Below are 15,143 nucleotides of genomic sequence, written 5' to 3'. Positions count from 1 at the left end.
GGTGGTACGGGGGTAGTATATGGGAACTCTCTACACTTACCTGCTCAATTTACCTGTAAACCTAAAACTGTTCTTTAAAAAATTGTCAGTTAATTTTTTTTTAAAAAAAGCATTAATTCCCCAACTTTGAGGACTATGAAAATATTCCTAAAACAAGAAGAGCAAGTAACCTTGATATCATTAGAAAAAGAAAAAAATTTACAGTTGTTTTCTCACAAAAGAGAGGATCTGTCAACACAACACGATGAAAGAGACGGAATCAGTGTGAGGAAGGAGGGCTGGAACTGCTCTCTGCTGTGTGAGCAGTTGACTCAGACCCCTCTGCTCACCTTACTTTGCTTGTTTCCAATGGGCTGGTGGCAGCCTTGTCTGAGCAGTGGGACATCTGGTCTCCCACCACAGGGTTCCCCCCCGCCCCCATTCCTGTGGAAGGGCTCTGCCTGGGCTCAGATGGCCTCAGTCTCTGCCCTCAGGAGCTGGGAGCCTTGGGCAATAATATTCCTGCTCTGTTTCAGTCTCTCACCTGTAGAATGGGATGATAAACACACACTAGGGCAGCTGTAGGGTGCCACCCAGTCAGCCCCAGGCCCAGCCAGCGGGGCTTCTGCATGGTTGACGTGGGGGTCAAGTCCCTGAGCCTGTGAGGGGTACAGCCTGGTCCGCCCACCCCCGCAGGTCACTGGCTGAGTGTCCCTGGCCCCTCTGCCCTTGCACCCGTCAAACATAACCCGTGTCTGCTCACGTCCAGGCTAAGAAGTCCATCTCCTCCCACCTCAGCACACTGGCAGATTTTGCCATCGAGATGTTCGACGTCCTGGATGAGATCAACTACCAGTCTTACAACGACTTCGTGCTCCGTGTTGGTACGTGGCTGCGATCTGTCCCATCATTCGGGCCAGCTCACCCTTCCTGCACGGGCCCCGGGAGCTGGTGGCCTGGGCTGTCCCCTGGGAGCGGGGGTCATTGGTCCAGGCTCCCTTGTCTCACAGGAAGGAGGATGGTACCACCCAGAGGAGTGCACGGGACGCAGGGACAGCTGGGTCCACCTCAGAGCTGGTTATCAGTGACTGAGGACCTGGAAGAGTCATTGTGCAGCTTAGGAAACGCAGGAGAAATCTTGATTGTCTTAGAGACTCTCAGATACACCTCTGAGTCCACACTTAGCTGGAGGAAGGTGCCCCTGTCCGCAGGCCCGAAACATTGGGGCCGAGGCTGGCAGAAGCCCAGGGTGCAGGCTCAGGCTGGGTCTTTGGTCCTCCTGGGTTCCCTGCCTTGCCTGCGAGTGAAGAGGGGAACCACCCGGGGTCTAAGCTCCGCTCTAGCCTTATCAGACTTGTAGGGTTTCTGTTTTCAGTCTTAAATTCACTTTTTTCTGGGAATACAGGTTTACCAGAAAAATTTGTATTAGTCGAGGATATAGTTAAACGAGAGATGTCTTTCTTTCTCTCTCTCTCTGCCTGTCTTCCTTTCTGTCCTTCCTTCCTTCCTTCCTTCCTTTCTTTCTTTCTTTCTCTCTCTTTCTTTCTTTCTTTCTCTCTCCTTCCTTCCCTCCCTCCCTCCTTCCTTCCTGCCTTCCTTCCTTCTTTCCCTCTCTCTCTCTCTCTCTTTCTTTCCCTCCCTCCCTCCCTCTCTCTCTCTCTTTCTTTCTTTCTCCTTTTTTCCTTCCTTCCTTCCTCCTTCCCTCCCTCCCCCCTCCCCCCTTCCCCCCCCATTACCTACTAGTCCACGATATAGTTAAACAGGATATTTGTAGCTGTTTTACAGTTCAGATGTCTGGTGGCCTTAAAGAACAGCACTTAGAGCTGGGCTTGAGCACGAGGGGTGGTAGCCTCCGGAGTGGGTAGAGTTCTGATGTGCTTAAACACGGTGCTGACTTAGCCCTGGTGCCCGGCCCGAGGGACGTGCTGGAGGTAGGGCCAGAGCACCCTCTGCGCCTCACCCCCGGGGTCCAGTTCTCCTCTGGGGCCGCGGGCTTGGATTAATAGACGTAAGGGTCCATCAGGGAAATTCTGTTTCTTACTCTCCTACTGAGGACCCATAGGCCAGTCGCACCTCTGTGCCCGGATGGCCGGTCACACAGGAGGCTGCATCCTGGCTCAGTCTCGTCCACATGGACTGGGGCATCCGGGGTGGTAGAAGGGGTTCCCCAGGTCCCACCAGCCATCTGGAAGTGGCCCCTTTGGGGCTCCTTCCTGGGCTCCCACATCCACCTAGCCTGAGGCTCCCAGCTCAGCCCGTCCAGTTCCACCCCTACCTCCTCCCAGAGATGTAGCACCCACTGCCTCGGCTTTGGGGGGTTGACTAGGCCAGCGTCTGAAACGGTATTAACGCACTTGGCTAAGCTCAGGAAAATCGACGCAGAGTACTGAGTCAGAGGGTGTGCTGGGTGTCAGCCCAGACCTGGCTGCAGGGGCGACTGGGGCTCCTTGGGCCTGTGTCACTGTCCAGGCCAGTTGGACCCTGTGCCACATAAAGACAAGGGCGCCCTGAAAATATGTAGTTCTGGGCCCGACACCCAGAGGAGCTGAGGGGATCCCTCATCCAGGGGACCTGTCGAGCCACTGTCCTTTCTGGGAGAGGGAGCTGGGGGCGGAGGGACACGCTGTGGCCCACAGCCTGAACGGTCAGCCTTCCGATCCGCAAGGCTCGGCACGGGGTCGCCGTTCCAGGAAACGGGACTTTTTCCCGGATCAGGGCTGCTTCCTGACGGTGTGGCGTGCAAGCAGAGCCCGGGAGCTGCCTCTCGGCGATGCTCTGGGGTCCCTGCTTTGGGGAGGGGCGTTGCACTGCGTGACCCCAGGAATCCGTGACCTCCCACGGGGCTGCTCCTCCCTTCGGAGGCTTCCCCACTGACGCCCCGCGCGACTGTTTCCAGGCATCAATGTTGGCCCCGTGGTGGCTGGAGTGATCGGGGCTCGCAGGCCGCAGTACGACATCTGGGGAAATACGGTCAACGTGGCCAGTCGGATGGACAGCACCGGCGTCCAGGGCAGAATCCAGGTCAGTTCACTCGGAAGCCCCCGAGGCACAGGGGCCCATCCTGCCGGCGGGAGGCTGAGGTGGAAGGGGTGAGGGTCGGGCGGGGGCGGCCGCCCAGCCCCGCAGCCTGCGTCCTCCCGTCCTGGTCTGCCTCTTCTGGGGAGGGACACGGAGCCGCGAGGCTCAGTGTGTCTGCAGCCTTGGAGGTTGGCCTCTGTGTGGCCAGGCGCAGAGATGGGGATGGCGAGTGATGGCTCCCGAGAAGGGAAGGGGCTGCCTCACCGTTTGAAGGGCAGGTGCTGTGGGGCCCCCTGACCTGAGAACCTGCGGGCGCTCACTTGGGATGCGAAGCAGGTGCTCTGGCACTGGCTGGCACTGAAGGTGTAAGAGACAGTGGCCCCTGCGCTTCGTGGTATGTGGCCGTGCGGTTCCGCTCTCGGGATTTCCCTTGGAACAAACATGCAAGCGTGGGTCACACGGAGGGAAGGAGCCTGTCCCCCGTGTGTGGCTTCGGTTGGCCTCTGGGGGCCCGGATGGATGGGGCAGAGAACGCAGCGCTGGGTGACTAGGGCCACTGCCCTCCTGCTGTGGCCTGGCCTTGAGGTAGCCACCAGCTGGCAGCCAGTTAGCACTGGTCCTTTACTTGATCACAAAGTCTCAGTCCTCCGTAGACCCTGCGAGACACGTGCATTCACCCCAGGTTTTGAGAGAGGCACTGGGGTGCGGCCTCTGCAGGATGCGGTTCCAATGAGAAGGTTGCCCGCCTGGGGCCCTCCCGTGTCATACCTGTTCAGTTCCCGGGGCCCCCGCCTGCCTTCATCGGGTGCTGACCCTCGGACAGGTACCTCGGTGGGTCCCTTGGATCCGTCAGCTTAAAAGACAGGCACCAAAATCTTCCCATCAGCCCCAGCTCCTGCTCGGAACACAGGCGGGGTCTGCGTGCAGCCTCTCTGCACCTCTGCATTCTTTCCCTTCAACTTTTCTCGCGGTGGTGGAATAGACGTATCGTAAAGCGGACCATCTTAGCTGTTGTTAAGTGCACAGCTCAGGGGCGTTAAGCGCGTCCACGGTGTCGTACTGCCGTCCATCCCAGGACACCGTGTTCCTTTTCTAAGAGGATCTTTCACCTATGTTTCTCACAGCCTTCCCCAGGAGCTGGTCATGCCCCAGGGGACACCTGGCGGGAGCCCCCTCCACTCTCCAGCCTGGCTTCTGTCCAGTGCCAACATCACATCTCTAAGTTTGTAACATCCGATCTGCGTCGGCCACCCCTCTGCTCAGAACCGTCCCTGCTCCCTCCGGCCTCCTGTGAGGGCTGTTTGCCATGGCAGGGACTCCGGCACGCCATCCAGCCTCTGCCGGCTGCTGGGCTGCCCGGCGATATCTGTGTCTGGACTCCCGCAGGGCAAAGTCCCTCGGCCCGGACCTCCTGGAGGTCCGCATCGCAGGAGGTCTTAGCAGACCAGGCCCCTCCCCTCCCGCCCTTAGGCTCGGGTGGCAGCACCCCATGCACTTGGGACAGGGCAGGACAAAAGCAGGGCTCTGGTGACATTTGTCAACCTGGGTAAGACCTGCAGTCCCTCCATCTGGCGGCCCACGTGACCTGGCCTGGCCGCTTGGCCACCCCCTTGGCCGAAGGCTCTTTTCCTCCAGCCCATCGTGCTCGTCATCCCAGTTTAAAGGGAGAAACACTTATGCTCCACTGTTGTATGGTTCTCGTAGGTGTTCTTGGTCACAGCCCAGGAGAGATCCCTTCCCTTTGCCAGCCCAGGTTAAACCTTTGGTTCTTTTGAAGAAGTGAACAAGAGACTCACATATTAATGATGAAGGTTTGCAAAGAGGTGTCTTAACTTTTTCCTGAGGATAATATCTAATCAGATATCACCTGCCCAAATGCTCGTTCCTTAGTCCTCAGCTGGGAGCCTTCTTTCTTCTGTGTCAAAATTCCTGAAAAGGGGACCCCTCCTCACGCCTGCTGTCCCAGGAGAGGCAGACAAGGGGGTTCTGAGCAGACTAAAGTCCCCGGGGCATCCCAGGGCCCCGTTTTCCAAGGAGTACGGCGGCCAAGAGAAGGTTGACCGTGACGATACCCAGGTTCCACCTTGGCCATCAACTTGAGGACCAAGCAGGTGCTTCCCGGGAAGTGTCTCCGTGGGAGCCCAGCACCCTCTCTCAGGCAGAGCGAGGTCCCCCCCACTGCTGGCCGGGCCTCGCAGGGAGCTCTAGAGAGAGTTCCCAGCCCACCTCTTCAGAGACACAGGGATTCTCATGCAGGTGGTTGAGAATCAGACTTCACAGGGGACTCCCTCTCGGCCTCTTGGGGACCTTGTGTCTCTGAGCCCCTGACCTGGACCCTTTCTGGGCCCCCCACGGTGACGTCATACACAACCCCGATTCGCAGCCTGGGACTTCCTGGCTAGAATGTCAAGGCTGAGAGATGCACAGGGGCGGCGTGCAGCCCGAGCTCCCAAGCGGCCCGGAAGGACGCCCAGGCCCGAGCCCACCTGCCTTCAGACCTCGGCTTTACTGCACGTGCTGGTGGGTCATCTTCACCTCCAGCATTACCTTGTGCGATGATCTGAATATTTTGTTACCTCTCATTCTTCATAAGACAAGAGAATACAGTGAGAGGAAAGAGCTCACGTAAGGATAAGACTCAGAGATTTTTGTTAATGTGTATTTTGGGCCTTAAGCTGGACGTCAGGGTTCTAGGAAGGCCAGATGAACAGATGAATTGTGGGTTGGTTCAATCGTGAAAGGAAAGAGCACGATGGAGCCTTTGATCGCAATAGCAGGCCTCTGAGATCACCTTGCGTCTCAGAGGCCACATCTGAGTGGTGACCTTTGTGACAGTGGCATCTCCCCTGTGTCACCGGCCAGCCTGTGGCTCAATTCCATGAAGGACTCTGGGGTGCGCTGAGCCCTGCTGGGGACCTGAGTGAGGCCGTGTGGCTCTGGCCCTTGTGTGGCCTTGGATCGAGGTCTTTGGCAGCACTCTGGGGAGTTTCAGCACTCCCCACTTTTTCTTGACCGTCCAAGTCTTTGTGAATGTCATAGTCATCATCAAGTTGACCAAGGGACTCTTCTTGTAAGTGGACGACATGCTTCTCCTTTACAAGGTCTGGGAGGGACCACCTGACCTGCTCCCAAGGCCGAGAGATGCAGCCGACCTGGTGAGGGTCAAGGCCTCAGGCACCCACCTGCCGTTCTCCATCCCGGTGGGTGGGCGGCGGCAGCCCTGGTGAGGGGCCGCGGAACTTTCTCCAGAACACCAAGCAGCCCCCTGCCCCCCGCGCGAGCACCAGCCAGTGCCTTGCTGATGAAAATCCACAGAAACTGGCGGAGTTAATTAATTAAGGGGAACGATACATCCTTGGCCACTTGTTGTGGGTTGAGCATACTCTGTTCCATGCCCTCTGTCTACACTGGATCAGCCAGTTTTGCTTGTTTGTGCCATGAGGGGAGCTGAGGGACCCCCTCCCAGCACTTGCAGATCCATCGGCAGATTTCACTGTCCCGGGAGCTGTGCAGGTTGTGATGTTCCGTGGTCATTTTTGTTTCCTGAACTGCGGGCAGGTTTCTGGCGGGCCTTGGTTACCTCCCTCCCTCCCTTCCTTCCATTGGTCCCTTTATTCTTTCATTCAGTGAGCACTTATGAACACCAGGAGCCTTGGTAAGTTGTGCTGAGACAGACCTTTACCGTCGCACGCGAAGCAGGCCGACGGTTAGCGAGGGTGAGAGCCGCGTTGGGGGGAGGGGGTGGGTTCAGGGTTCCAGCGAAGCCGGCGGGGAAGAGAGCAGCCCCTCTGCCCAGCTCTGCTGGGGACTGACACCCTGGGGATGCGAGACCCTGGCCTCAGGGTGGGCTGAGTCGTTTTAAATAAAGACGCCAGAGGTGGGTGACTACATGGGGTGGGGGAGGGGGGATTTTCAGAGCAGCAGCTGGGAGTCGGGGTGACGGGGAGAGAGGTGGTCTCCGCCTTCAGTGTCAAGTGAGGAGAACCCAAATGATCATGTCCTCTTCTGTTTACAGAACCTTATTAGAAAGTGCTTTCTTGCCCTTTACCTTTTTCATAACTCTGTGAGGCAGGAATTCTTTTGGCTAAACCCTTGCCCGGGACCTGAGCATCAGGAAAGTTAAGTCACACCCCTGTTGTCCCTGGGAGAACGTGCCCTCTGCCCTCTCGTGCTGGTGGCCCACAGAGGCCCCAGGGGTCCCTGGCAGGTTGGTGTGAGCCCACCGGGGCCCTGAGGTTTCCGTGCCAGCCACGGGGATGGGAGACGGTGCTGTCCCCTTCCAGCTGAGCTGCTACCTGCCAGTCCCAGACCCTCGAAGACGTGTGGGGTTACCGCGTCCCGAGGGCCCTGGCGGCACAGCCGGAGCCCTGTGTCCAGGCATCTGGTTAGGGCTTGGGGTGATCACGGAGCTCACACCGCAGCCCCTAGGACCGGGTCCGTGTGGGCCCTGTCCAGCCCGCCCACCCACTCTGGGCACCCCCCATGGCGAACGCTGTCCTCTCCTGCTTGTCTAGGGCCCCGTTGAGGCCCCTCTGAGTCCCCTGCTTTCTCTGCAGGATCACGTCCTTCTCGCCGAGTGACCATAGGAGGGGCACAGGACCCGACTTGCCGGCCGACCTGGGGAAGCCAGAGGCCGGGCGATCGGGTGATCAGTGCAGGTCGGGGAGGGACCCTCTCGTGGGCTCCCCGTTGACCAAGAGTGACGCCCGCCTTTCTCCGCTGTAGGTCACGGAGGAAGTGCACAGGCTGCTGCGGCGGGGCTGCTACCGCTTCGTGTGCCGAGGCAAAGTCAGCGTCAAGGGCAAGGGCGAGATGCTGACATACTTCCTGGAAGGCAGGACCGACGGAAACGGCTCCCAAAACAGGTCCGTGAACTCAGAGCGGAAAATGTGTCCTTACGGGAGAGCCGGCCTCCAGACCAGACTGGCCACGGGCCACCCCCCGGTGCCCCCTGCGGCCGGCCTCCCAGTCAGAGCCGGGCCGGGGGCTCTGCAGGGCTCGGGGCTTGCCCCCTGCCCCCCAGGCCACCACCTGCCCCCCGGAGCAGCTGGGAAGGAGGCTTAGCGGAGCCCAGGCGGGCTGCTGGGGGCACAGCGCACAAATGCTCGGGGCGTTGGTGGCCTCGGGGCTCCCGCAGGGACCAGCCCGGCCAGCAGAGCAGGGCCGGGAACCAGTGGCCGGGCTGGGGAAGGGGGACTGTCCAGGCATGACCAGAAGCAGCTGGGCAGTGACTCGGGTGAGGGGAGAACCCAGACTGCGCAGACGCCGAGGCTTTAGCAGGGTCTTTGTTTGCTCCGTCCTCTTCTCGGTGGCCGAGGGAGGTTGGCTGGGTGAGCTTTGGACGTCGGGACCGTCAGGACGTCCACCAGGGCCACAGGCTACAGCGAGAGCCTTGGAGGTCTGGCTGGCAGAGTGACTGGGCTGCCCAGCTCGTGTGTGCCCGGAGACGGATTGGCATCAGCCCAGCTGTGTGGGTCCCGTGAGGGCAGCTCCCGCCCTGGGCGGTGGCCTGCAGAGCCCAGAGTAAGAGTCAGGACTCTTTTGGCCAGAGCCAGAGCTGGGCAGGCCTTCGGTGGACGGTTTGGGAAGAACTGAGAAGCCCCTGTCCCACTGCATGGATGGTGGTGGCCGCTGGCTTTCGTCGAGGTTGGGTTTTTGTTAAGAGCCAGAGGCAGGTCTTCTGGAATTCTTGGGGGACCCTGCAGCCACATCTCTGTGACCAGCATAGTTCCTGTTCCACCTGTGCGCTCTCCACCTGCCCTGCTGAGCATATCGGCTCCTGTAAAACCTGGACGTTCCCTTTTCTGCCCACGTCACTGTGTTTGTTCAAAGGAGAGAAGGTGGTCGGTGTCATTTCTTACCTCTTCCGCCACGGCATCTTGGGTTCCCGTACGCTGAACAACAGTGCAAGGCTTTGTTGATTTTGAAAACAAGTGGACCTCGCAACCATGAGAACGCTTCCTGGATGGAAGGCGTTTCTCTGGCAGAACCAGTCCCTTGGACGTGGAGATTTGGAGTTAGTTTATGGCTGTCGGTACAGATGTCCCTGCTCCGGTTTGCAGGGAAAGTGACTGCAAGTAATTCTGTGCAAGTCTGGGAATCTCCTACCTAGGCATCTCTGCGGTTGCCATGGAGATGAAGAATGCGGCCATGCTGGGATGGGCTCCTGGGCGTGGGCAGGGATCTGGGAGGGCCAGTGGGAAGAGACTGGCCAGAAATAGCTGGACGTGGAGACCTCAGCTCTCGACTGCAGGGAGGAGGGCAGCTTGAAACTGGAGGGAACCTTCTGGGCAGGCAAGTCAGTAGGGGGATGGCCATGCAGAGACCCAAGCTCCGACAGCAGCCCGGAGGGTTCTGTGGGTTGCAGGGGAGCCCTGCTCGGCAGAGTCAGCAGGCCTGAGGGTCCCATTCCACACCGCTCTCCCTGGGGGTCCCGACTTTTCAGAATTGGGACAGGGGCTCACTCTGGACTGAGCCCCATGGGGGTGGCTAGTGGCGTCCCCCGGGCTGCCTCCGTTGTGGGTGTATGACTCGTGGCTGTGAGGGTGTAGCTGACAGGGCCGGCCACTTAGCCCATGTGGACGGGCCAGTGACAGAGGCGGGCAGGTGGACAGTCTTTCCTCAGATGTGCCCTGGGTGAGAGCTGAATTTCCTCCCCCCTCCCCTTACAGACAGAGCACAAGCTGAGTCATCTCCAGAGCCCTCTGAGCACACGGCCTGTGCAGGTGTGCACACCTGCGTCCAGCTGCGGGGCTGAGACCCTGGCCAGGGCCCTGCTGCCCACCTGCTCCCCATGGCCGAGCTTCCAGCCCAGGGCAGGGCGGGAGGGGGGTGGACAGCGCAGGGGATCCTGACCCTGCGAATATGCTCTGTCACATGGCAAAGGGGGCTTTGCAGAGGGAATTCAGGGCTTGGGGCAGCAGCTGAGGAGAGGATCCTGGGCCATCTGAGTTAACTCAGTGTGACCAATGCGACCACGTGGCCCCTTAGAAGTGGACACGGAGGCCGGGGCAGTCAGGAAGATTCGAAGCACGAGGTCGCTGTTTAAAGATGCGGGGCCCGCAGCCGGTCGAAGGTGAGGACGCCCCAGCCATCAGCCGGTGAGGAAGCGGGTTGTCGATCCCACAGCTACAGGCCTTGAATTCACATCACCCTGAGCGAGGTGGACCCTGAGCCCCGGGATGAGAGCCCAGACTCGCTGTGCTGGGACCTCAGGTCCACAGAGCCACGGGACCACCCCCCCCCCCCACAGGAGTGTTGGCAAAGCCACGGAACGCGTGGCCAGCTGTCACCGCAGCCGCGGGAAGCCATCGGGGCCTCGGCTGTTCTGCAACGGCGAGGTCTCCCCTTCGATGAGCAGAGCCTCCTTCATCATCAGCAGTTCCAAACCCTACCTGCTTCCTGTGGGCCTAGGGGCCGTGCTCAGCCATAATGTTCCTTGGGGTTTGGCCAATGACTTCCTTTTTATTTGTGATAAGACTGTATGATATTGCCTTATTTATTTTTAACCTTGTACGATATTCATGTACAAATGTTAGAGCCTTCCAAGTAGGATTCTCTCTAAATTATTTCTTTGAAGATGCTCTGTAAATAGCGCACCGGTCTGCCTATTCCATTCTGACCAAAATGAAGGTAAGCCCGACACCCCGTGTGAACAGCACACTTTAGCCGATGCGCGAGATTCCTGGTGCATCGCCCCTGCTAGGCCAGGCTGCTGCTGCCCTTTGGAATGACCCCATCCACGTGTCCCTTCGAGACCCTCGCATGCCTCTTGTGCCTGACCTCAGTAGATTAGAACGCAGCCCCGAACTGCCAAACGCTTCCACGCCCCTGACCCTGGGCCAGTCCACTCCAAGGTCTGTGTCCTGCAGGGTGGACCCCACGCCCCCCAGACCCAGACACCCTGAGCCTGCCGTGTTTATCGGACTCCAAAGCCACCAGGGCTTCCGATACCTTCTGTCACTAGAAGCAATAACTCTAAACTGTACAGACAGGTCTGGTCCAAAGCAGATTGGTGATTCAGAGACAAGCCATGTGTACAAGTTTCCCCAAACTGAAGAGCACACTGTTGGGGGGCTGACACCCCCAAATCCGGGCTGACGTGCAGGCTCGGACAGGATCTGGCCAGCCTTCGGGGACACCTCGCTTTGTCTCCCCCCATAGGAACCCTGCACCACCGTCCCAGTAGCGACCTAGATATAATATTTGAATCCCCGCTTTAACCTGCCACGCGGGAAGGAAGGGCTGGGTTGGCCTGTCAGCCGTGTCTAGGTTTCCTCCCCGGCAAGTGGACCCGTCTCATTTCCAGGGTGTGCCCGCCCTTCTGCAAAGCGTGTTCTGTGATCCCCTGAGTCTCGGGGTCCTGCGGGTCTCTCCCCACATGACAGGCCCTGCCCGGGACACCCATGCGTGACCCGTCAGGCAAGCACTGCCTAAGTGTGCGTGCACCGCGCGGGAAATGCAGGTTCACACGCGTGTGCCCTGCATCCAGCAGTTCTCTTACCGGGGTATCACAGACCTTCTGTCACACGTGTCATTCTCGAGTGTGCAGACCTATTGGTTGTGTATGACGAGCCCCCCCCCACCCCCGGAAACTGGCTTGCCCTGGGTTTTGTAATGGCTTCAGTGAAAAGCAACAACAAAAATGACCCCCAAATCCAAACTCCACAGAGGCAATTGGTTTCAAAATATTTGCTTTGGTGAAGTAAATGAGGGGTGAGCTGTGGCCGACTGGCAGGTGGAGGACACGACCGTATCCCTGGGCCCGGACGTCCCCCCTCCACAGCTGCAGTTTGCTTTGAAAGTCTGTGCTAGCCGTTTCCCGTTTTCAATCAATACTGCCGGTTTTGTAGTGGATGATGAAAGACGTGCCGTTTCTTCATACAGCCTCCTGGGTTTGCATCTGCCTTCGCAGGACCTTAGGCTGGGGGTGGGTCTCAGTCAGATTCAAGGTCTGCTGGGGCCTGCGCTGCCAGGCCCAGAGGTCAGCAGGCGGGACTGGGGGCCCATGCCTGGGTGTTGGGAGGCCAGTCGTGGTGGCTCGGGCCTCCACACTGAGTTTGGGAGACAACAAGGAGATGGGCTTTACCTGAGGGACTCTGCTGACACAGGGCCCATTGTCCCATGACATGTGTCATGAGCAAAGGCCAGGCCAGGTGCCCAAGGGTTGGCCAGGTGGGCCGTGCGGGGAGTGGAGTTGTGCGTTTCCCCAGGATGGATTCAGGAACTTGGGGCTGGTGTCCGAGGCCTGTGTGGGTGCCCACCTCGGGAGTGCTGCCAGGCAGTTGTCCCCCAGCCCCGGGTCCCCCAAAGCAGGAGGACCTCCTTGATTCTGTGTGGACTTGACAGCCAGGAGCCACAGGCAGACCCCGTGCCTGGGAGACAGTGTGGGTGGGAGAGTAGGATGCCGTGGGTACCCCAGTGGCCAGGGCTGGGGTAGGCATGGCCAGCCGGGTGGCCAGTTAAGCCAGCTATGGACCAAGCTGCTGGAACCTGACCTAGATTTCAGTCTCGGGTCAGGGGCCATGCGGGTGCACCCCAGACAGCTGGCACACAGGGGAGCTCCTGGGGACCCCTCACCTCCAAGAAGCCACAGGAGGCTTTGGAAAGGATTCGGGGAGTTTTTGTCTCCTGTCTGTGCACAAACTGGGGACCTGTACTGGAGACAGGTCCTGTGGTGGGATGAGGAAATCTGTCTTCTCTATTGTCCATTTCGTAAAATTAACAAACCCAATTTCAGGTGCCCCATTTGGGGCTAGACCTCCCTAAACAACTTGACTTTACGGCCGTGGAACAGACATTCGTATTCCTTAATTTCCCTGAAAATATAACACATCTGTTCACTAAGATAAAAAATAACTTTTCTGCCAGAGGCCAGGCTTAATCCAAGTTTGTGTGTGTGTGTGTTGTGTTTGCATGGCATGGCGTAAGCAAAATTAAAATCAATTATTTGTTCCTAGGATTAGGATGGATTCATATAAGAAACAAATGAACTAGGGATACAGACAGATGGCTACCCCCCAGGGCATCGGGGGAAACCGCCCCTGAGTGCCCCGACCCAGCTCTATTTCCTCTAGAAATCCTGACCTTAAAAGGAGGAGTAAGGGCAGCAGCTTCTCGGCCAGACACAGAGGCAGCCTTGACCCCCGCCGGCGTCCACGTGGTGCCCGGGCCTCCGTCTACAAGTACTAGAGAACCACTAGAGAATAAGAAAGTCTTCCTTCCTCCCTCCCCTCCTTCCTGGAATCTCTCCACAGTATCAGTACAAAGTCCAGGGATGTCAGGGCACTGAGCCGATCCCGTTTTCTGTTGTTTGTGTGGTCGTTTTATTTCTGTTGTGTTTGGGGTTCCGGTGTACACTGAGGCCTGCGGGGAGTGCCGCAGGAATTCTGGAGGGAGGAGCCGGCAGCCCCGCCGCCCCCCCCACCCCCCCGCCTCCCTCCCAGTTCCCCGGGCAGCCACTTGCAGGCCCGGCTTCAGTCTCTGGGCTGTGCCCTGGGAAGAGAAAACAATAGACAGGTGGTCTTTGGGGGTGTGGGTCACAACTGGCTGGAAAAACACCTTGGGAATCAGACAACTGACCCCAGTGGCAGCATCCTGGTCTCCCGTGATTACAGTAAGCTCAGTTTCTTCAGCCCTTGATGGTGGCTATCCGTGTAGATATAATTCTTCATTCCTTTGTGAAATTCCTGCACTTCCCCTGATTCAGTGTGTTCTACACTAATAAACACCGGGAAAGGCTGGGTCGCTCTCCTGCATAGTTAAACTACGTCTCTGGTGGACTCTTCATGTCACTACAGACTAAGGGAATGATCATGACTAAGACCCGTATCTTGCTCGGCAAGTAGACCTTTCCTGTGCTTCTCCCGCCCCCTTGCCTCCAAACATTCTGCAGAGGGAGGCGTGGTTATGCTCCGCATGTTGTCGATGAGGAGTCTGAGGCTCAGAGAGGTTACAGACTTGGACAAAGTCACACAGCACTGTGTGGCAGGACCAGGATTCATCCTGTTCCCATCCGTTCCAAGGCCCTGGTTTCCCAGTCTATTCGGCACCTCTTAACTAACTGAAATCGGCAAAGTTGTGTTGCTTTGGGTGGAGCCTTTAGCTCTTGAACACACAAGTAGTGGTGGTGCCTGGCCGGCTGGGTCTGAGCAGCCAAGCAGGCTCCCAGGCAGCGGGTTTGCCCCACAGCCCATCCCTTGGATGTGCCCAGGCACAGAGTTGTCCTCACCTGGGCCTCACGTCAGGACGGTGAAACAGTGCCTGTCTCTCCGCTAAGCCCTGCCTCTGCTTTAACAGCTGATCCCGGGCAGAGACTTAACAGTGTTGGGCCTGAAGAATCCCTGCCTTGTCTTGTCATCCTTTCTATCCTAAAACTATGTCCTGTAGCACCACCTGCCATCGTGTCTTAGAAAACACAGACTCTCCCTCAGTGAGGACAGTTGTCTTATCTCCTTCTGTAAGGCCTCTCTGACATCAGCCAGGGCGAGAACCGGGGCCCCCGGGTGCCCCCAAACTGCACACGCTTCTCCACTTACAAGGAGCCAACCCAGTCCCCAGCTCCTGGTCAGAGTCCTCCAATGTCCTTGTCACGCTATGGCGTGGTGTAGGCGGTCAGTGTTCCTTCCTGGGGATCAGAGGACGCCCAACAGCAGGTTTCACTGAGAATACGCAGAAGGCGAGACAGGGACCACCACGGACGGTGAAGGATTGGCAGCCACCCTGCACAGGTGTCCCCGCCTCTCCCAGGCTCTGGCTCCCGTGGTTCCTGGCAACTCATCTTCAGATGGGTTGGATTCCAGAACAGCTGGCAGTCGCATCTTGAGAACTGACGTTTAAGCAGAGAGCAATTCCTAGACTAACCCTGAGAGATCTGTCCACCTCTTGGGCTTGGTGAACGCGTGCAGGGCAGCCAAACAGAGAGCTGTGTCTGGGGCTCTCACTCCCTGCGGTGCGAGCAGTGGGCAGTGGGCCCACCAGCATCCAGAATTTGTTTCTTGACTCCCACCAGCAGCCCACACGCGATCTCAGGCCCGGACACGAAGCACATGTCTCAGGGGACTGTTCCCACATTCTGGGAATCCCGGGGAAGCCACCAGGGCCTCTTGCACAGGCCGGGGGTGCCGGCACTCCCCAGGCATCAGCCC

The 15,143-nt window shown here is 58.4% G+C and overlaps 1 protein-coding gene across 1 annotated transcript in view; it reads left to right on the top strand.

The window, feature by feature from the left end:
* Positions 1-8,171, top strand: part of ADCY1 (adenylate cyclase 1) — a 116,358-nt gene extending 108,187 nt beyond the window's left edge. The window contains exons 18-20 of the mRNA XM_033862808.2: positions 749-863; positions 2,876-3,000; positions 7,723-8,171. Of these exons, the coding sequence (XP_033718699.1) occupies positions 749-863; positions 2,876-3,000; positions 7,723-8,061 (579 nt within the window). The 3' untranslated portion in view covers positions 8,062-8,171. The remainder of the gene's footprint in view (positions 1-748; positions 864-2,875; positions 3,001-7,722) is intronic.
* The last annotated feature ends 6,972 nt before the right edge of the window (positions 8,172-15,143 follow it).

The sequence above is a fragment of the Tursiops truncatus genome, chromosome 9, assembly GCF_011762595.2.
Source record: "Tursiops truncatus isolate mTurTru1 chromosome 9, mTurTru1.mat.Y, whole genome shotgun sequence".
NCBI classification, from domain to species: domain Eukaryota; kingdom Metazoa; phylum Chordata; class Mammalia; order Artiodactyla; family Delphinidae; genus Tursiops; species Tursiops truncatus.
This window is presented reverse-complemented; position numbering and strand designations above follow the sequence as displayed.